This window comes from Hyperolius riggenbachi, chromosome 2, assembly GCF_040937935.1.
Source record: "Hyperolius riggenbachi isolate aHypRig1 chromosome 2, aHypRig1.pri, whole genome shotgun sequence".
NCBI lineage: Eukaryota > Metazoa > Chordata > Amphibia > Anura > Hyperoliidae > Hyperolius > Hyperolius riggenbachi.
Window position 1 is genome coordinate 483,814,538 of NC_090647.1, and position 23,539 is coordinate 483,838,076.

Sequence of the window (23,539 nt, forward strand, 5' to 3'; positions counted from 1 at the left end):
CGGTCATATAGGCTTTTCAGCTCAATTTAATTATGCTGCAATTTTATTAATATGCGGTCTTAATTATGATCCTAATGAAGGTCAAATCACCAAGGCTTAGTTCAGATTGACATGCTATTATACATTTGCAATGCACAGTTACCAAGATTCTGAGAGCTAAACAACTGTCACTTAATTGACTTCCCAAACCCCATACATGTAACTGAATTAAGGTGGCCACTAAAGATACAATTTGGCGATACAATAACTTGTTTTCAGATCATTTGTATGAACGATCCGAAAGGATCATTCAAGACACCAAAGGACAAAAACCTTGTAACCAATCAGATCAGATTGAAAGGAATGATCTGAATATTGGATTGCTGTCATTAATCTGATTGGATTGGTTAGGAGATTTTTGTCCACTAGTTGCCCCAAACGATCGTTTTTAATTGTTCATATGAATTATTGTAAACAATCGTTTGCCAAATTGTATCGGAAGTGGCCACCTTAAAAGGCTACCAGAGCCCAAATGAATATGAGAAACTTCTCAAAGCCCCCCCCCCCCCGTCATTTCCCTTCGGCATCCTCTTCCGGTCAATCGGGTCGGGCATCACTGCGCCTGCGTGCTCTGTGCATGACGTCACGATGAGGTCTTGCGCAGAACACTTTCTGACACGGTTGCATACTTTAGAACGCATGCAGCCGGGCCTGTGTAGGCCCAACGATGGCAATCCGGTAGAGGGTGGCGGAGGCCAATTGCAGGCAACAGAGGGGGCAGAATGGAGAATGAGAGGAACGGTGAGCATCAGGACAGCTCACCATACATGCCTGCTCCTCTGGTTTCATATATACATTTGAGCTCTGGTATCCTTTAAAAGTGATCAAACAGACACAGTGTGACACACTGACACTTGACAACTGCAACAGTTCGTCCTTTGTTAAAACACAAAACAAAAATATTGCATGCGACATCTGACAGCTGGTTATTTGACTCAACGGCCACAAGGGACTTGCATGTAAACATCATATGAACCACTTTGCAAACCACATGCAAAAACATTAAACACACTATGTGGTTGACAAGTGGTAACCAAACTGCTTCCCAACTGTCTGTGTCAATCTAACTTAAAGAGGTACAGTACTAACATATAGTAGAATGTAGTAAATTATGCAGGATACCCATTTTTAAATTATACTTGTTTCAGCACCAGAAACACTTCTCATATCTATATATTGTGTGCATATAATGCTGTATGTAGCTCCGCCCTCCCAGTGATGTCACAGGCTAGGCTGTTTAGCTATGAAGAATTCTCCTCCCAGAGCATTCTGGGAGACCAGTTGTTCATACTGACTTCTACTGGCTTCTTAACACAGAACAAACAACATTCCGAAGACTACCCACAGCACTAAAGATGTCGCCACCAGTGATACATTTCAGAACGTAAATAAGGATGGGGAAAGATTTTACAATGGGCAAATGCAGACTAAATACTCTATAAATGAATAATGTAAACAAATAAGTAATTTTATTTAGGATGTTATTTTCACTACAGTTCCTCTTTAATTTCCACTTCCGTAGTACTGGATATGGGCCATAACCTTCCTAATAAGCTCTCACAGAGCTTCCTAGACACCCTACAAATAGGATTAATTTATTCTTCAACTGCTTCGCTTTTTTTCCCAACCGAACCTATATGAAAGGCACTATTGCTGTCTGAGGCTCGGCTCCCAGTTAAGCAGAGGAATCAATATTTTCTTTGGCCCTTCTCCTCTCCACAGTGAACGGCTCCTATTTTATATAAAAAGGAGCCATTCACACTCGTCAATCTATCTGCATCTGATCAGTGGGATCCAATGCAGTAAGCAGACCGCACTTCTGTGCATTCCACAATAATGCCAGGCGGGTGTATGCGTTCCCCCATACAGCCTATGGGGGAGCGCATCGGCCCCCCAGGCTACAGTCAGACCATCAGCTTTATGGAGGACAATGGGAGTACAATGCAAGACAAAAAGGGGTGAGGCTAGTCCTAAAGCACAGTATACAAAAAGTTTAGCAATCGCACAATGAATGATACAGGAAGTAATAGCAGGCATTGGTGTGGACATCTGGGGATATACAGTGAGAGATGGGAAACTATGACTAAGAAATGAACCTACGCAGAAGATAAAAGCAATACGTAGCTCTTCACAGAGCATATTTAATGGGAAATATGTAGCCTGCACTCTGCTGAAGATTTACTGCTCTTCCAATAAGAGGCGAGTGTCTGCAGTGCATGGATATGGCTTTACATAGGGTAAGCGATTAGAGGTTCCATATTTGTGATGACCTGTTACTTTCGAGGAAGTCCCTTTTCTTGTAATGAGTTCTATTCTTAAACTTGCTGAACGTGTGCTTTACCATATAGAGCATGAACCCTCTTCTCTGCATGTAGAGCTGCTGCTTCAGCCTATTGACCATTAGTTCTTTCTGAGGAGCAATTAAGCCCTAGAAAGCTAAAAATCCATATTGCACATATTAACCTCGTCCTGCTGACTATGCAACAAGCTGCAGGCCTCCATCTTACCTTCTGAGGTGTTCATGTTCTTTCAGAAACAGCTCCGTTCTCCTGTTGTTCACCCCGGATCCAGTTTTGTAAGATCTGTTATGGGGGAAAAATGGGAAGACTCAGTTGAGAAAGTGGAATAATCATTGGTCAAGCTCAAATGTTTCCTCCACAGGAGGCACAAGATGAACAAATGAAGGTTCCTTCACTAATATGAAGATTTCCATGCATTACTGCTTGATGGAGCCCAGCAATCTAGCATAGTAAATATTAGAGCTGTGGTAACTGGATTTCTGAGGTGAAGTTCCCACTTGATAGTTTTGGATGCATTTTGACACATGCATATTTGCATTAAAACTTACAACCAATGAAATGGTGCCCATAAATTACTACTAGATTTGCGGTATCGATAACCCACAGAATCCATCATAATGATCGAATCTGGCAGAGATCAATGCAGCAACGTGAGCACCTGAGAGTCCTTTCAATCGATTTCCAGGTGAAATTAATTGAAACAATGGATTCAGCATGCTACAATGATCTCGCTTGACGGTGCTCGGTAGGGTGCGCTATAGTAGTGGCCTTCATTTTCCTGACGGACTTCCGGCCAGTCTCCGCCCATATGTAATGTGTATGCCCCAGACCCATGTGGAGTGTGCAGCGTAGTTTTGTCTCACCTGTGCGCTGGCGTGCTCCTCCTATGTCTCGTATATTCCCTTCATTGCTGGTGAGGCCATCTATCCCCGTGACCCCACCGCATGTATTGGATGGGGTACATGTTCCCCTAATGGCAATAGAGACGAATGGAAAAAGACGCAGAGGTGTGCCAGCAAGCCAAAACTACAGTGAGCTCTCTCCATGGGTCAGGGTGGTACACATGACAGAGGAGACCTAGGGGCCAGGCAAGCTTAAAGTACCCATATATCAGACTATGTATGAGCAGATTGACCAAGAGACAGATCTCTCTCTGATGGAATCTGATCTGAGAGAGATCCGTTGTCTGCCCATACACCACAGGCCGATTCCTGATCCATTTGAGCATGATATATCTCGAGAGTCCACCTTGTGACGCATCCCCCAATGTAAAATGTGCCCCACGATGCCCCTTGCAGTATACTTTACCTGTCGCTGTCCGATGCTGGCTCCGTCCACATATATGCACCCCACGTGGTTGCCGGCACAACGTGGGTGCGCGTGACCTTACACACGCTACCATGTGTACGCCAGTAACCACGTGGGGCCTGTGTATGTGGACAGAGTGTGGAGCCAGTGGCGGACACTGACAGGTAAAGTATACTGTACTGGGCACAGTTTAAACTGGGGGGGGGGGGACAGCGCCCGGGGTTCAGTTGCACTAGTCGCTTGTCCCGATATCACATGCCGTTACCACTGCGCACCCGATCGAGCATGTCAGCCCTACATCTTGCAGCATGCCTGATCAATACAAGCGATCGATTTTGTTCAAAATTAGTTGCATGGTCAATCGGCATGCTCTTGGCAGCACCGATTTTCATCTGATCCGATTATAATAGTCGAATCGGACAGTGGATCGGGCCCAAGACGCCTTACATATGGCCACTTTTAGGCGGCTGCACAGATTTTCAATAGCACCGATTTTAATCTGATCTGATTATAATAATCGAATCGGATGGTGAATGGTCCACCAAGTCGCCCATTGTATGGGCCACCTTTAGATTTCCAAAATATTTCATGCTGAAATCTATTGGAAGTGTGTGTGCATATGAGTGACAGCAATAGATCCCTCTCGAATCAGATTCAATCCTCTGTCTGATGATTAAGTCTGCGGCCCCATCTGCCAATGTATGGGCACCATAAGACAAGGGTCTTATTCACATCTAAATGTGATCGCTATAACAACAAAGCCTCCTTATCCAAATGTAGAAGGACCAAGATACAAAGTATCTGGTAGGACTGTCACCACAAGAAGAAAAACGGAAATTAAATGATATCTCTCCAGCGCTCCCACAGTACAAATAAACTCAATAAAAAATGATAAAGTCTAATTAGTTTTAGTAAACATGATTAAAAGGTTAATAAAGGAATGTAAAATTCCACTCCAAAAATTATAAAAATGCAATGCTATGCGGCATTAGCATAAAGTAATTAGCAATTACAATTAGCTGCTAGACAGGAACATAATCTAGCCTTAAGGCCCATACACACGTCGGATTTGCGCGAACGACGGGTCGTTTGAACGTTCCGTCGTTCGCACGTTTCCGCATGAAATCCGGCGTGTGTACAGACTATCGTTCGGGAGATAAGACTGGTTACCAACGATCCGCCGGGCGGATCGCTGGTAACCAGTCTTATCTCCCGAACGATAGTCTGTACACACGCCGGATTTCATGCGGAAACGTGCGAACGACGGAACGTTCAAACGACCCGTCGTTCGCGCAAATCCGACGTGTGTATGGGCCTTTAGCAGAACCACGACACAATATGTGGCATTTTGGTAAAGTAGCCGGTACAGTTAAATATGGCAGGACAGCCAGGGGCTTTGATGCACTTCATAGGCCCGGATCACATTGGCCTAAAAAACGCTGCCTTTACCGGATCGTAAGGGAAAGAACCCTAACAGGGGTGAAGGGATTCTATGTTCATCCATAGGATCCATTTCACAGCAGTGAGAGAGGTGGCAGCGCTTCCCAAAGCAGTCTGCATCTGAATGACTAGCAGCAAAGGTGTGCAGAGCCTAATTGTAGGCAGGGTTCACATCTTGCATTCAACACAGATGCACCAAATTAAAATTAATGGAGGATGTTAGCTTCCAAAACAATTTGCATACAAAGTTTTCCATACTGGGCTCTTCTACTGTGATGAGGCCACTCTTCTCATGACAAATCCTTTCACATTGCTCCGGTCGAACGGGATTCGGTCCGTTCCACCCAACGGGGCACAAATTTAAGTCTACAGTGATTTTTTTGGGACCAACGGATCCGCCTCATCAACCGCACACTAATGGAATGGAGGATCACGGATGGAAAACCGAGCCTTTTAAAAACTGATCCGTTCCACAGATCAGTTTTTACACGGATCAGTTTTCCATCTATGCCAGTATGAATCGGGCCTGAGGTAAAATCATGGACCTCCTGGGTCACTTCCCAAAAGCTAAGTATATAATACATGCACCTATTACGGTGTCAATCAGAAAATCCCTAGAAAGAAATAGATTCAGAGAAAAAGCTCCAGTAAATCAATCATCGAAATAATAAAATCTACAAAATTGGACAGGACACACATGAGAGATTTCAAGTACGGTAAGTCTTTTTAAATAAATGATGAAAATGATAGCCCTTGCATAAAATAAAATCTGTCCATATGTGCTGCACGTGACCTTAGGAGGTTTACTGCAAAGCTACGTACACAGGAGGGGTAAATGTGGTCTTGGAAAAAGAAATTGTGATCACTTTGAGTGACCATGCTAGGCAGTCTAACCTACGGGATAAGAGAAGGGAGGACAATGCTGCTCATGCTGTGTTCTCCCCTAATGCTGGGAATAAATACACAGTAATGACTGAGCCATTTAGATGGCTCAATTGATAATTTCTGACATGACCGATCACCCGCCCGATCGATTCCACGCTCGATTACACATGGGGGACAATGGAAAAAGATAAGGAAATCGAGCAGAAGATAAGAGAATCGCCCGCGGGGTCGATCGGGCATAATCGAGCCGCAGAAATGCACCGTGTATTACCAGCAATAGACAGCATGACTCATCAGCAAGAAGGAGTGATAATACAGGAGGCAGCAAATTGAACTGTAGGTTTTTTTCATATGGCTGCATAAAACAGAAGAAAAGGTGTTTTCCCTCCACCTAATGCCTAAACCTAACCTTCCCCCATAAGTGCCTAAAAAGAAGACTCCCTTACCTAAGGCCTAACCCTACCTTTAAGTGCCTAACCTTAACCCCCCCCCCCCCGAACCACCTAATGCCTAAGCTTAAACACCCAGTATGTGCCTAACACTAACCTAAAATCAGTCACCCAAATTGACCAATAGTTTTAACTGAGATCAGCTTCAATCATTAAATTGTATGTAAAAGCCAATCACCTACTAGCCACATCGGGTGCCCAAATGACAGCCCGGGCACCCATTTACTGGAAATTTACACAGGTGTCCATTAGACACCTAATAATCACAGTGCCCAATTGAGCTGATCCGCCTTGCACCAGATTGGTAGACTTAGGAGCAATACAGACCGGCTAATCTTATGCTTGGCATACACGGCTCGTTTTTGCCGCTCAATTCTCCCGTTCGACCGGTTCGCTGCTCGATTCTGCAGCACTGCTATTACAAAACGAGCGGCGAAAGGATCGAACGAGAGTTCAGACATGTAAATCATCTATCGAGCCATCTAAATGGCTCAAAAACGAACCGATATCCCCAGCATTACATGGGAAGTTTATATAGCGGCAATACCACAGCAGCAATTCATGCCTCTCCCACTGCTTCTCCTTGTCCAGTCTACACGCCCTGATGCCTCCCCACTGGTTTGATCGTAATAAGGAGGTTAGGTTGCTGCCTTTTCAGTCAGGCTAATTGGACAGTAAAACAATTGTAGTCTAGATTTCATTTGTATGTATTTATAGAGAGCTGTTCACCTGGGGCTGAGCCTAATTTGCTACAGAGCCACTAAATTGTAATTATTTTGAAGCTGTGAAAGTTTAGACTTTTAAATTATAAATACTGATCTGCTCTTATTTTCTTGCAGCTTTAGAAGAGCCACAAAAACAAAAAAAGGGGGGGAAGGGGGGAGAAGACATTAAAAGAAAATAGGAGGAGTATGAACACTGCAGTGAGTGTAAATCACATTAGCCTAAACAATCTGTTTACACTTAGAGTTTTACTTTAGCACTTTGAAATTACTTGCTAAATGGATTATTTTAGTTACTGCATGCAGTCCAAAAATAATGACACCATAGACTGCAGTGGCTTCCTGCGCTTCTTTGTACTTTACTGGTAAAGGTTGCCATAGAAACCATACAGGAACAGTATTTAAATCAACATATTAGGATTAGGGAAGTAAAACGAGTGCCATTAGATGTACCTTTAAAGCAATAAACAGGCTAAAAACAGCAGTAAATCAGAGCAAAGAGTAAAGCAGCGCTATGCACTGACCACTCATTCGCTAACATCATTTGTGACTTACTCAATATCCTTCCGTACCGATCCCAGGAGGTCTTCCTTTTCTCGAATTGCCTGGAAATTGGCTTTTGTTTTGTGGAACTCGTGTGTGTAATCCTGTAAAGCAACACTCCCATCTATTAATATATAGACTGCATTACTGCTTATTAGAGATGTAACAAACAGAAGTAACACGATTAATATGTAATAAGGCAAAAAATATACAGCAAGTATAGACTTAGTACTGAAGCTATTACCATACTATTCCATTTTACAGTTGCATTGCTTCCGGGCCTAGTTACTTTGGGCATCTCAAGCCTATTCAAGCACTATAGTAACAAGACACTTGTGGATGCACTCCCACCAGTATAATTGGGTGCGCTTACAGTCAACCCACCCAAGCACAAGCAAATCACTATCAATCCCAACTGAAGACCAGCAATCAATAGACGTTTCACTGGAATATACCGTATATACTTGAATACAAGCCGACCTTGTGTATAAGTCGAATCCAATATTCAACCCTCTTAAGCTGGAATTTTTTCTTGACTCAAGTACAAGTCAACCCAGCAAAGTTAATGGCTGCACTTGGGGCTCAGGAGGGGTTAATGACTGCACTGCATACAGTATTGCAGCCATTAACCCCTCCTGTCCCTTAAGTGCAGCCAATACCTCCTTCAGGCCCCCAAGTGCAGCAATTATTCACTCCCTTTTATGCAGCCCAGTATTTCCCCCGCCCCTTTCCTAGTTAATTGTTGTGGCCAGGACTTTCACACCTGTGTTTTCTTGGCATTTCCTTTCCCCAAAGTATCACTTACCACTGGGTAAATTGCTGAGAATGGAAATGTCACTGTTAGTACCAACATTACTCAGTGTGCTCAGTGTTGCCCGTGACTCGTGTATAAGTCGACCCCTATACTTTTATGAAGTGAATCAGACCTATATTTCTAAACTTATACTCGAGCATAAACAGTATATTTAATCCAGCATCCAAAGAACAAGTAGTGACAATACAATGGGCGCATTAACAAATAGCATCAGACCCAATAGGTATAAATCGCTCTTTTCCCCAGCACCTATGTAGATATAGGAAGTACAAATCATACTGCAGTACAAACATTAAAATACATTAATACAAAAAGTGCTGGAATTGATGGATATTTGAGTGTCTTGTTGCCTAGTAACAGTTTACTGCAGGTGCCGGGTTGACATCTCCTCCTAGGTCACATGTCCTTGTTTTGGGTGCGTGACATGTGGATGTTCTTACATGTCACCAGGGTAGGCGGAATCTGTGTCTATCACACATGGTACTTGTAGCTACGCTCACTCCCATTCTAGCTTGCAGAGATTTCCGCCCATTCCAGGACGTAGTGTGTATTATCGATTATGCGACTGACGTTTCAACCTCCCATGTGACCCGGGGACGACGTCCGCAGTTTCCCCATCAAGTTCGGCACTTTTGCTATTTGTGTATTTGAATGTTTGTACTACAATTTGATTGGATAGTTATATATCTCTGAGGGGTATTTAAATCAATCTTGTTTATTGAATGAGTGCACATTTTGGGCTTGAAGACGGACGGACGGACGGTCAGCCCAAAACAGCTCTAGCCAAATGTCTGTTTCCAAGCTTTATTACAATTTCTGATTTATGTATAAGTAGTACAGAGGCGCCAACAGGGTAAAAACAATATTTCTTTAAAATGGTTAAAATGAAGTAGGTAGCGGTGGACTTACCCCTCCAAAACAGACACAAAAATTGCTGTTTTAAGCAAAAATCAGTTGACAGAGGCACCAGGCTATGTACCGGACCGCATTGGTGATATGCTCCTATTTATTGCCTGAGGAAGTGGGATATACCCGCGAAACGTGTTGCACCTTGTTTGGAGTATGTAAATAAACTGATTTTTGCTTAAAACAGCAATTTTTGTGTCTGCTTTGGAGGGGTAAGTCCACCGCTACCTACTTCATTTTAACCATTTTAAAGAAATATTGTTTTTACCCTGTTGGCGCCTGGCGCCTCTGTACTACTTTTGCAGTTGTTTCCACCCCTGGTGAAGGGGAATTCTTTTTCCCGATCTACAGAGAGCGACTTCTTAATCCTGAGTGGGGACAGGTCTAATCTCCTCACCTGCCTTCATAGTGGTTACCTGGACGGTAACCCTTGCTTGTAAGTATAACCTATCTATACTTACTTTCCATACCCAATTTATAGTACATACTACACTATACTGGGCTCTCGGCGTCTTCCCTTATATTCTGATTTATGTATGGACTTGTAACCAAGTCTCCTCAGCTGCAGCAATCATATACACTCACCTAAAGGATTATTAGGAACACCATACTAATACGGTGTTTCCCCCCCCCCCCCCCTTTCACCTTCAGAACTGCCTTAATTCTACGTGGCATGGGCAAGGTGCTGAAAGCATTCTTTAGAAATGTTGGCCCATATTGATAGGATAGCATCCTTGCAGTTGATGGAGATTTGTGGGATGCACATCCAGGGCACGAAGCTCCCGTTCCATCACATCCCAAAGATGCTCTATTGGGTTGAAATTTGGTGACTGTGGGGGCCATTTTAGTACAGTGAATTGTCATGTTCAAGAAACCAATTTGAAATGATTTGAGCTTTGTGACATGGTGCATTATCCTGCAGGAAGTAGCCATCTGATAATGGGTACATGGTGGTCATGAAGGGATGGACGTGGTCAGAAACAATGCTCAGGTAGCCCGTGGCATTTAAATGATGCCTAATTGGCACTAAGGGGCCTAAAGTGTGCCAAGAAAACATCCCCCACACCATTACACCACCACCAACCTGCACAGTAGTAAAAAGGCATGATGGATCCATGTTCTCATCCTGCTTACGCTAAATTCTGACTATCGAGACTCATCAGACCAGGCAACATTTTTCCAGTCTTCAACTGTCCAATTTTGGTGAGCTCCTGCAAATCATTTGTAGTGGAGATGAGTGGAACCCGCTGGGTTCTTCTACTGTTGTAGCCCATTGGCCTTAAGGTTGTGTGCGTTGTGGCATCACAAATGCTTTGCTGCATACCTCGGTTGTAACGAGTGGTTATTTCAGTCAATGTTGCTCTTCTATCAGCTTGAATCAGTCGGCCTATTCTCCTCTGACCTCTAGCATCAACAAGGCATTTTTGCCCACAGGACTGCCGCATACTGGATGTTTTTCCTTTTTTCACACCATTCTTTGTAAATCCTAGAAATGGTTGTGTGTGAAAATCCCAGTAACTGAGCAGACTGTGAAATACTCAGACCGGCCCGCCTGTCACCAACAACCATGCCACACTCAAAATTGCTTAAATCACCTTTCTTCCCCATTCTGACCTTCAGTTTGGAGTTCAGGAGATTGTCTTGACCAGGACCACACCCATAAATGCATTGAAACAACGGTCATGTGATTGGTTGATTAGATAATTGCATTAATGAGAAATTGAACAGGTGTTCCTAATAATCCTTTAGGTGAGTGTATGTATAGATAGATAGATAGATAGATAGATAGATAGATAGATAGATAGATAGATAGGTGTTGGTCAAAAGAAGAGAACTTTATACCTATTGAGTCTGATGCTATTTGCCGATGTATTGTCACTACTTGTACTTTGGATACTGAATTCATTACAGTGAGGGCCCGTTTCCACTAGCCAACGTGCGCGGCGGCACTTACAGGTCTGCGGGAACGCAGGTGAATCCCAGAAGCGGTGCCATGCACGGCTATGGGATTCGCAGCCTCACACGCGAAAACTGTGGGCAGTGTTGGCCGAATCGCTAGGGTAAGCAATTCGGCTGGCGGCACCATAGTTTCCTATGGCAGAGTTTCCCCGTGCTATTTGCCTGCGGATTCGGAGCGAAAACCGCTCCAGTGGAAACAGGCCCTGAAACACCTATTGCGAATGCTCGTCTTCACTTGGGATTGGATACCCAAGCAATACAGGAATCCTTTTTCATAAACAAAAAAAATTGGATTCCGTAAAGGTGTTTTTGTTTAACGTATCAATGCAAACAGTTAAGACTAGGGAGATGTTGAAAATTCAATTTTTTGTTGTACAAAAAGCAAAATCACTGTGGGCAGAACCATGGGGCTTACCAGAGACATATTAATCAATCCAGATAACAGGTGATCAATCATTAGCCTGCTGAATCTTATTAGTCCTAAGCGAAGTTCAAAGAGGGTGCAAAGGGAATTGACAATCAGACCAAGAAAAACGATCATGTCACATTTCACTTCATATCTCTATAGAAGATTAAAGGTACCAACACACTGACAGATGGTCAGCAGATTTGATTCACCCATCAGATAGATCCCTCTCTGATCAAAGGTGATCAGAGAGGGATCTATTACTCCCAGTATAGTGCAGCAAGAAATGTATTGGCAATCTGTGCAGCCACCTCTGCTCTCCTCCATGAAAAATATGTACCCCGTGGGCCAGTGGTGGGTGTTGCAGGCTTACCTGTCCCCTGAGCACCTCCTCCTGTATCCCACCTCTTTTTCCATGGCTGTTGGGGGCGCCTGTATCCCTTTATCCCATTGTATGCATTGATAAAGTGTATGCGACGGTGGCAAGTGGTAAAGACGCCCCAAGGAGCCATGGAGAAAAACGCAGGAAACAGGAGGCGGCGTGCCAGGGGACAGGTGAACCTGCAACACTCACCTCGTCTGGAAATTGCACACCACTACCGTTGCTTACCTGACCAAGCCCTTTCACAAAAAGATCTTTGCAGCATGCTGGGTGGATTGTTTTGATCCGATAACAGCTAGAAATCAATCAAGATGAAGATCTTGTGGCCACGTTGCAGCATCAATCTCTGCCAGATTAGATCAAATTGTCCAGATATCGATGCCACAAATCCAGTAATGTATGGGCATTAAGCAGGCCTTACACTTATAGATTGGGAAATCGATGAGTGCATGGGTACGTTAGAGGTGCAAAGGTATAGAGGACAGAAAACGCCCCAAAAGTCAATTGCAGGTTAAAGAGAAACTGTGACTAAGAATTGAACTTCATCTCAATCAGTAACTGATACCCCCTTTTACATGAGAAATATATTCCTTTTCAGAAACGGATCATCGGGGGACTCTGTATGGCTGATATTGTGGCGAAACCCCTCCCACAGTGTGATGTCAGTTTCCTGTCTGTGAATCTAAATTGCATTGTGGGAAATAATAGCTGTTTACAGCAGCTGGGACCAACTGCCAAAAATGCAAGCAGCTTCTCCTTCCAATGACATCACCTGCCAGCTGTAAAAATGTCACCATGTGGAAGATGTCAGAATGTAAATCAGGGAGAGGAAAGACTTTACAATGGGCAAATGCTGACTATATCATTTATACATAATTATTGTAAAAATAAACACTTTTTATTACAGTATTTACACTGGCGTTTCTCTTTAAACTAAAAGGTGCCCATTCAAGGAAACTGAGCACCTGGGTGCTCCTAGGTTAAACAAATATATAAAATGAACCTCATTCTAAAATCAGTTTGTAAATGTCATGGACTTTTGCTCACATAGATTGAACTGCAACACCTTGGGTGGGGGGAGGGAGGTACTTTTTTTTTGTGGCGGGGTCCCTTTAACGCCACAAATTTTACCTAAAACGATTGCATTTTGGTTCAGAATACTCATGTCATATTGAAAATGTGATCCTGAATGATCACATGATCGCTCATTTCCTTAAAGGACACATCTGAGCTCTATTAAAATAAAAAAATCCACTTACCTGGGGATTCCTCCAGCCCCTGCCAGCTGTTCTGTGCCCTTGCCACAGTTCTACTCACCCCCGGTGGCCCGGGGTCCAGTGGGCCGCATGAGAAACCGACCCGGAAGCCGACCTGGTGCTGTCAGCATCTCCACAGGAGGGGACCAGGAGTTGCGGCTAGGGCACAAGACGGATGCAGGGGGCTGGAGGAAGCCCCAGGTAAGTGGATTTTTTATTTTTCAAGTGCTCGGACCTTCCCTTTAAAGAACTGGTTGACTGGTGCAGCAGATTTTTTTCCGTAGATTCATAGATATGGTTTTGATTTTGAGAATAGTTTGGATCCTTTAGTGCTGCAAACCAATTAAATACAATCTTTTCTTTCGATCTGAATAATCTTATAAAACAAAAAAAAAACAAAAAAAATACACGGTGGAGCAGGAAAAACCGGCCCATCTGCATAGCAGGAGTATACAAGCAGATGTCGGCCAGGCTGTCCCTGTGTGCCCGTTACTGGTTCTGTGCTGTTAGTGGGCTTTATTGAAGTCTGTGTCGCCTGCATTACCTGCTGTATGAGAGCGTTACCCAAATGGCAGCAAATGCAATTGCCACAGGCTTCAATAAATCCAGTTAGTAATCACACAACACGGAGGCACACAGGGATGGACCGGCATCTGCCTATACACTTGTGCTTGCAGCAAGAGGACGGGGCTGTTTTTTGTGCTCCTCCCTGTACAGGTCTAAAAATCCCACCATTCATGATAGATAAATCATTGTATTTAAAGGACATACAAGGTGAAAGACTCCTATTAGACCTACCGGTAATGGAGTTTCTGATTGTCATCCGGGACAACCTGAGATCCGGTCCCGCCCAGGATCTGTGGAAACACACCAACAAGAAGTTTAAAAGCCCCCGCCCACCCTCCATCCTCAGTGCGTCTGAAAGTAAACATAGACTAGAAACACCAAGATGAAGGAAAAAACTAGACACCTGAAGGTGACTATTAAGATAATACCCAGTGCTCCTGAAACTAACAGAGAAAGGTGCGAGACAGGAGAAGGGAAGGGTTCTAGATGTTTGTCCCGGATGACAATCAGAAACTCCATTACCGGTAGGTCTAATAGGAGTCTTTCTCTAATTGTCATCCGGGACAACCTGAGAGATAGGCAAGAAGTCTTAACAAGACAAACATCTCACCTAGGGAGGGACCACTGCCTGGAGCACCTTTCTGCCAAACGATTGGTCCTGCTGAGATAACACATCCACTCTGTAGTGTTTGATGAAAGTAGATGCACTCGACCAGGTTGCTGCTTGACAAATCTGTTGAATGGTAGCTCCTGCCCTTTCTGCCCATGATGTGGATAAAGATCGGGTTGAGTGGGCTTTAATGTTAGGAGGTAAGGGACAATTACTACTCTCATAGGCTAAAGCTATCATCTGTCTAATCCATCTTGCGATGGTTTGTCTGGATGCCTGCTGGCCCCTATTCTTACCTGCAAATAAAACCAACAGGTTGCTAGACTTCCTAAATTCTCTTGATCTGGCAAGATAGGTTAGTAAGGAACGTCTGACGTCTAAACAATGGAACCCCTCTTCTCTGGACCCCACAGGTTCAGTACAAAAAGAGGGAAGGATAATCTCTTGAGACCTGTGGAACTCTGAAGACATTTTTGGGAGATAGGCCGGATCTAACCTGAGTCTAATACTGTCAGGACAGATAATTAGGAAAGGATCCTTGATGGAAAGAGCTTGTAAGTCACCTAAGCGCCTAGCCGATGTGATTGCAATGAGAAAAGTTATTTTAAGTGTCAAAAATTTAATATCAATATCTTCAATAGGCTCAAAAGGGTTTTTCATAAGACTATTCAGGACTAGAGACAAATCCCATTGTGGAAAAATCTTTTGCTTCACCGGAGTTGATCTCTGCAAAGCTTTGAAGAAATTTCTGAACAATTCTTCCTGAGCTAAATGCCTGTCTAGCAGAATGGATAGAGCTGAACACTGTACCTTAAGAGTACTTGGTGCCAGCTTCATGTCAAACCCGTCCTGGAGGAAATCCAGAACTGAGCTTGATAGCGTATGGTTCTTGTTATGAGCCTCACACCATGATAAATAAACTTTCCAAACCTTACGGTAAATCTTCTGCGTTATCGGTTTCCTGCATTTCATCAATGTTTCGATCACTTTTTCCGAAAGACCCTTCTGTCTAAGAATTACCCTTTCAGGATCCAGGCTGCCAGATTGAATAATTGTGGCTTGGGGTGCGAGAGCGGCCCCTGAATCAAAAGATCTGGACGAAGTGGCAGAGGAAATTGAGGTTCCACTGACATCTTCAACATTGTTGCATACCATGGTCTTTTTGGCCATTGGGGAGCTATTAGAATTAATCTCACTTTTTCCTTTTGAAGTTTTCCTAGTACCTGAGGAAGAAGCACAGTTGGAGGGAAAGCATAGCAAAGCTTGAACCTCCATGGGAGACTGAGTGCATCCAACCCCAGAGACTTCTGGCATCTGTGTAGCGAGAAAAAATTCGCTACTTTTGCGTTCATAGGGGATGCGAAGAGGTCTATCTCCGGGATCCCGAATCTTTCTGTTATCAGTTGAAAAACTTCTGGATGAAGTTCCCATTCTGTTTTATTCACCTCCTGACGACTCAAGAAGTCCGCTTCCACATTGAGGATCCCCCTTATGTGGACCGCCGACAGCGATAGAACCCGAGGCTCTATCCAAACGAGAATCTCCGCGCAGAGAGACATGAGCTCGCTTGATCTCGTACCCCCCTGCTTTGAGAGATACGCCACCGTCGTGATATTGTCTGAAAAGACCTGAACGTGATTCTCTTCTATTAGAGACTGAAAAAATAGAAGAGCTCTCTGAACTGCCAGAAGCTCTCTGAAGTTGGATGACTTCCTGCTTATAACCTGGGACCAATTTCCCTGGGCATGATTGCCCAAAGACGTTGCTCCCCAGCCCCAAGAACTTGCGTCTGTAAAAATCTTTATTGGATCGTTTTGCCTCCAGAATCTCCCCGTCTCCAGGTTCTGTCGGCTCAGCCACCATCTTAAGTCGACCCTGACTAAGTCTGGGATCGAAATTCGTAGATCCAAGGACTCCCTGGATCTGTCCCAATTCGAAAGAAGGAGAGACTGAAGCATTCTCCCGTGCGATTGAGCCCAAGTGACTGCCGGGATTGCTGTTGAAAATAGACCCAACACTCTCATAATCTGCCTGAGAGACGAAGTCTCTTGGCTGATTAAATTGTTTATTTCTGACTGTATCTTTATAATCTTTTCTGTCGGCAGGAAAATTTTCTTTTCTAACGAATTTATTTTGTAGCCTAGAAAAGTAATTTCCTGGGTCGGGTTTAGAGACGACTTGGCGTAATTCACAATCCAGCCCACCTGAACCAGAGTGTGGATCACTATATCCCTGTGGGTTTTGGCTAGATCTTCTGTCTCCGCAAATATCAACAGATCGTCCAGGTAAGGAACAATCGAAATTCCCTGAAGCCTTAAACCCTTCATCACTTCTGCTAGCACCTTGGTGAACACTCGCGGAGCTGACGCTATTCCGAATGGAAGAGCTTGAAATTGGAAGTGACGAATGTGGGAGGGAGCTCTGATTGCGAATCTCAAAAATTTTTGATGTGCCGCAAAAATCGGAATGTGCAGGTAGGCGTCTTGAAGGTCTATTGAGACAAAAAATTCCTTGCCTTGCAATAGGGACCTTACTGAATATATACTCTCCATCCTGAATTTCTTGTACGTCAGAAACGGATTGAGAGATTTCAGGTTTAAAATAAACCTGAACTCCCCGTTGGCTTTCTTTACCAGAAATACGTGGGAGTAGTATCCCTGGAATACTTCTTCCTGGGGAACATGAATAATCACTCTTTTTTCTAGAAGTTTCTGAATTTCCAATTCCAAACCCTCGGCTTTCGCTCGATCCTTCGGAATTGGATTTACAAATCTCCTCTGCGGGGGCTTGACAGAGAATTGCAGGCGATAACCCTGACTTATAATTTGTAAAACAAACGGATTGGGATTCAATTTCTCCCATTCTAACTGAAAATAAAGAAGTCTGCCCCCTACTGGCAGAGAGTCATTTACCTGGTTTGGGGGGATCAGTCCTCCCGAGAGTAAATCCCCCTCTACCTCTCCCTTTCGGAAAGGACCATTTCCTCTGCACATTCCTGTTTTTGGTTGGCTCTGGCTCCTGTCTTTTAGGGACAAAAGGCCTTTTACCCTTAAAACTTTTCTTCTTATTTGGGAATTGTTTCCCCTTTTCGGCTGACCGGGAAAGTACTTCCTCTAAACCTGTGCCAAAAAGAAGATTACCTTCAAATGGAAGGGCACATAATTTGTTTTTGGATGTCTGGTCCCCTTCCCAGGTTTTCAACCACACTGCTCTCCTAGCCGAATTAATAAGTGCTGTCGTACGGGCTGATACACGAATAAGTTCTGTAACTGCGTCGGCTAAAAAGGCTACCGCCTTAAGAACTACTGGAAGAGAGGCTGCATAATCTTTTAGTGGAACACCTTTAGAAATTTGTTCAATCAAATTGTCCATCCATATTCTAAGATTACGGGAAATGCAGGTGGCCGAAATACCTGGGATGAAACCAAACGCAGCAGATTCCCATGCTCTCCTGAGAAGTGAATCTACTTTCTTATCCATCACGTCTTTAAGGACCCCAGCATCCTCAAAGGATAAGTCCGAATCCTTGGAATATTTGGATAGGGACGCATCTAATTTAGGACATTTAGTCCATTTATCAATTTCTGCCTGAGAAAAAGGGAACTTTCTCTTTGCTGATTTTGGGATAAACAAGGGCCTCTCTGGATTTTGCCACTGGGATGTAATGATTTCCTGCAGAGTTTTATGGATAGGAAATACCTTACCCGTGGCCTGACCTAGACCAGAATAAACCTGATCCTGAGGGGTAAGTTCAGGAACTGCTTCCTTAATTTGCTCAGTAACATACACAGCCTTGAGCAATTCAGAAGACTCATCAGGAGAAAATAAAAATCTGGGAGTTTTAACTGTTTCCTCTCCCTCTGATCTGGGCTGCTCTCCTTCCTCCTGTGATATATTCTCTGATAAATCCTCCCCCTCCTCCTCTTCTCTATCTTCCTCTTCCTCCTCAACCCCTAAGATGTCGGGCAGATTTGAAGGCTGAGAGGGAGTAATATTGGAAGGACCTGGAAGAGGATCTATAGCAGGTGGCACAAAACTTTCTTTAAATTTGTCTAAAGTTTCTTGCATGTTTCTATTTACTGATTCCATAACTCCTTTCAAAATATTAGAAGTTTCTGAAACCACAATAGCATCAGTGCAGGCCTGACATATATTCCTAGGGGTCTCTAGGGCAATTTTGGTGTTACATAAACCACATCTTTTATATTTAGGTGGTGCAGTAACTTTGGGCTCAGTCTTTGCCTGGAAAAAAACACATGACAAGACATCCACTGAGATATGCCATATTGAGGGGATAAGTAAAAAACACATCCTCCACTGGAGGACTTACCACCCCAGACCCGGATTGCTGCACCTGGGAAGAGGATTTGGCCGCCGCATCTGCCTCCCGCTGTGTCGGCTGCTGCTGCGGCTGAGGTTGCGACATCCTCTCTGCTAGCGGTGCACTTGCGGAGACGCCAGGAGCACGCTCTCTCAACTTCCTGGCTCTCCGGATTCCGCCTCCTCCTTTAGCCGCGTGACCGATGCGTCACTTCCGCCTCTCTCCGATTGGCTGGATCGGCTGTCAGACCGGATGCGCCTTGCAGGGCCGGCGTCTGACGGAGGAAGGAAGGTATTCTGGTCACACTCCGCACGGAGACCAAATACCTGGCTGCAATATATTTTAGAGGAGGTCCGCGGCTAGCGTTCCTCTGTACGCCTTGACACCGTCCTCTGCCTCCTCTGGGAAAAAGACTCACCCTCTGGTGAGTACAAGAAAAATAACAAACGGGAGCTTGCTTCTTTAGGTGTTTCCGTCACGGAAACACAGATGAACTGAGGATGGAGGGTGGGCGGGGGCTTTTAAACTTCTTGTTGGTGTGTTTCCACAGATCCTGGGCGGGACCGGATCTCAGGTTGTCCCGGATGACAATTAGAGAAAAAAAAACTAATGCGCTAAACAATTGTATCTATCCTCCTCCTCTAACTATCCTTTAACTATTCCACAGTTTTATTTTATATTTAAATCTACTTTTTAAGTTTTTACTGTTGCATTGTCTCTACTCAATGACACATGAATGGAAGTATGCCAGAGCTAAAATCATGAATTATTGACCCTTTTTATCTCATTCCTGCTCTCAGAAGCCATTTCTGCCAGGAAAGTGTGTTATGGCTGTAATTCCTTATCAGTGAAGGTTACGCTATAGCCCGACCCGGTCCCGACCCAGACAGAAACTGCCCATTGCATACCTGATTTGCAACTCTGTAAACTGCATATTATAAAATATTAGTTTCAATACTGCCCTTTCAAATTTTAAAATCTGTTTTGTATCTGTGCTTGCCAGCAGCCGTTCACCTATCCCGACAGGTGCAAGATCCCTGCACTCGCTAGCTTCTTGTTCAGAAGGTGCAATCTTAAATCCCCACTTGCTGTGAATTATCAGTCTTCAGCATGCTGTGTCAACATAGTCACAGACTCGAGTTCTCTTCCATTTCTTGTACATAAAACTGAATATGGATGATGTGAGCAGTGAACGTTGCAGCTGAAGAAGCAGATGTACAACTATTTCCATACTCCACCATTGTCAGGACATTTTGCCACTGCTTACTTATATACCCATGTTTTCTTCTGTAATGCTTTGAAATGTAGCCTGGCTTCTACAGTTCTTCCTACTTAGGCAGTCACAGAATCGCTTCTGGCTGACTCACCCAGCAGCTAAATCTACATAGCGCAGGAGAAAAGCTCCACAGCAGTTTGATAAAACACAAATGGCTCTTATAAAAAAAATAGATTTTGTCCAACACTCTACTTATATTATTATTATATTACTTATATTAACTCATATTTCCTTTGGTCAATATTGGGTATAGATAACCTTTACTGAACACACAACTGCATCACTGTGAGTGGCCACTAGAGGGCAGTAAACCGTCAAATCCATTCCTCTGGCATGTTACTCCCTAGTATTAAAATGACGAATTAGAGCTGGAAAGATCACACTAATTTGAGTTTAATGGATAGTGGCAAATATACTGCCTTCCATAAACAGTTATGCTGCTAATTCCCTTACAAATTCCTGGTCGTTATAAATGAACCAGACTCTACGGAGATCCATAGCAAAATAAATCAGAAACATTTAATCCTCCAAATAACCACATTTTCATTAACAGTTATGATGTATACATGTAGCCCCAACATTTTCTTTAGTGGTTTGCAAAGTACATAAAATAATTCCTAGGACTAATTGTCCCCCGGAGGCTCACACAATATAACCCTTATTTACGGGGGACAATTAGTCATAGGAATTATTTTAGCATCGGCTTGAAATTATTAGCATTTCACTGATTGACCATCAATCAGTGAAATGCTAATAATTTCAAGCTGATGCTAATTTTATGCAGCTTGGAAAAGGACCAATAGAAATGCAGCAATTTGCATACAATCTGCATAAACTTGAATAAGGGGGACTATTTACACAAGGCCCGGATTTAGATCACAGGAGTCTACAGGCACAGACGTCCTGGCACCCTAGACTTCACTCTCCATAAACCTACAAACCCCCACCAAACTGCATTCCAGGTTTGCTGGCTGTTCCAGCTGTCACTTCTCCCTTATATATCATGCCCATCATAGGTAGCTACAGGTGCCCTTTAGTATTAGTGGTAGCCAGAGGAACCTAAGTATTAGGTAGCTACATGAGCCCCTGACTGAAGGGAAATCTCGTCAGTGGAATGCTGAGAGCCGAGTGAGTAACCGCTTTTTTATGCTCGGATCAGGACTCTGAATAGGTAATGAGGGATTGAGCTGCCTTTCCATCATCAGGTGCCTACAGTGCCTTATAGTAAATTTGGCCCTGATTTGCATCAGCCATGAATAGCGGCAGTTTTCTGTATGCAATTTTGAATGCGGACTCACAACCTATTGAAATCAATATGCTGCATCCAAATCTCGTGCAGTCAAAAAAAAAAAAAAAAAAAAAAATTTGTGGTAGCTGCAATTTTCCACAGGCTACATCAGAATCCCTACAGACATGCATGGCACAACTATTGCAAATCAGCTGCAGCATCGCAGCAGCAAAGGAGATACGCCTGATTTGGAAACGCATGCAGCACCTTGTGGAAACCGGCTCTAATACTAAATACGCACAATGTCATTTCCTGTCCAATTGATGGGAATCAGATGATTATTTCCAACACGTCTGATTGGTTCCCGTTTGATAACGAGATCAAATTTCTGAAGCCATCATAGTAAGATCGATCCCATTATCGATTGGAAAAAGTAATTAGATTATCTGTCGATTGGACGGGAAATTAAATAGTGTGTACCCAGCACATGGGCCTGTACACACTGCTGCGCTTGCGCTGCATTTTTAAAAACGGATGCATTTTTAAATTCGCAAGGTTTTTTGAAAAATAATGAAAATCGTGAAGACATGTACACACTGGTGCGATGCGCTTTTAGAAAAATGCAATCGCAGTGCCTGCTGTGCCTTTTTAAGCGCAGCGCTTGAAAACCGCATGAAAAACGCAATGCAATGCGATTCCATTCCGTTTTTCAGATGTCAGTATCCCAGAAGACACTGCAATTTCCTGATTCCTGTTGAAATGTAAACTAGAAAAAAAATCAAAGGATTCTTTAGCCAATCAGCAATTACAAGAAAAATGCAAACGCATCAAAAACACAGGCAAAAGGCATACGGTGCGTTTTTAAAACTACATGCACTTGCGATATTAAAAACGCATGCGCTTGCGATTTTGCTTGCGTTTTTCAGTGTATAGAGGCCCAACAGAGTTTGAATACTATGAACACATGTAGGTAAGTTCTCATACGACAAAGGTGGTAAAATTGGCCAATTAAAACTGGATGTGTGTACCAGGATTAAACGTGCCCATGCACTGGGAGATTGTTAGCAGATTCGACCACCAGATACATTTCTCTCTGATCGAATCGGATAAGAGAGGGATCTATTGCTGCTAGCAATCAGATTTCCAATAGCTTTCCAATGAAATGCACTGGACATTGTTGCAGCCATCTTTGCTTGCCGCCCCCCCCCCCCCCCCCCCTCCAGGTATCTCCCATATATTGTGTACCCCCAAGGCCCGTGTTGAGTGCTGTAGGCTCACCTGTGTCCTGCATCTTCCTTCATGGCCACTGGAGGTGCCTGACCCGATGACCCCATCACACATACTAACATGTAGATGCGCCCTTATCGGCCGTGGAGAAAGGCACGGGACACAGGAGGCGGTGCGCCAGTGGACAGGTGAGCCTGTGACGCTCCCCCAGGGTACAAGGGGTATATATTTTACATGGGGGGAGACTGGCTGGGGGGTCCTTCTGTAATCAGGAGATTGAATGCCGCTACTGCTGTGCACCCGACCAAGCCAAGTGAAATCATTGCAGCATGATGCCGGAAATTGATGGAAATGTACATTGCGGAATCAATCTCTTCCAGATTTAACCATTATGATGGAATTTGCAGAATATTGATGCAGCAAATCATGTAATGTATGGGCTCCTTTAAGCTGGCTGGTTGGGAAATTGTTAAAGAGACTCCGTAAAAAATTGCATCCTGTTTTTTATCATCCTACAAGTTCCAAAAGCTATTCTAATGTGTTCTGGCTTACTGCAGCACTTTGTACTATCACAGTCTCTGTAATAAATCAACTTATCTCTCTCTTGTCAGACTTGTCAGGCCTGTGTCTGGAAGGCTGCCAAGTTCTTCAGTGTTGTGGTTCTGCTATGAACTCCCCATTCCAGGCCCTCTATGCACACTGCCTGTGTGTTATTTAGATTAGAGCAGCTTCTCTCTTCTCTCTTATCTTTTACAAGCTGGATAAATCGTCCTCTGAGCTGGCTGGGCTTGCACATAGTGAGGAATTACAGACAAGGGCAAAGCTGTTTGCAGGAAGAAAAGAGCAGCCTGAAACTTCAGTGCATGAGAGATGCAGGGGGAAAGCTGTATACAGCGTGCTT

The 23,539-nt window shown here is 43.8% G+C and overlaps 1 protein-coding gene across 2 annotated transcripts in view; it reads right to left on the bottom strand.

Annotated features, from left to right (window-relative positions):
* GOSR1 (golgi SNAP receptor complex member 1) overlaps positions 1 to 23,539 on the bottom strand; it is a 136,335-nt gene that overhangs the window by 73,695 nt on the left and 39,101 nt on the right. For both annotated transcript variants that reach the window (XM_068270311.1, XM_068270310.1), the window contains exons 5-6: positions 7,699 to 7,790; positions 2,547 to 2,621 (exon numbers count right to left, since the gene is read on the bottom strand). In XM_068270311.1, coding sequence (XP_068126412.1) covers positions 2,547 to 2,621; positions 7,699 to 7,790 — 167 coding nt within the window. The remainder of the gene's footprint in view (positions 1 to 2,546; positions 2,622 to 7,698; positions 7,791 to 23,539) is intronic.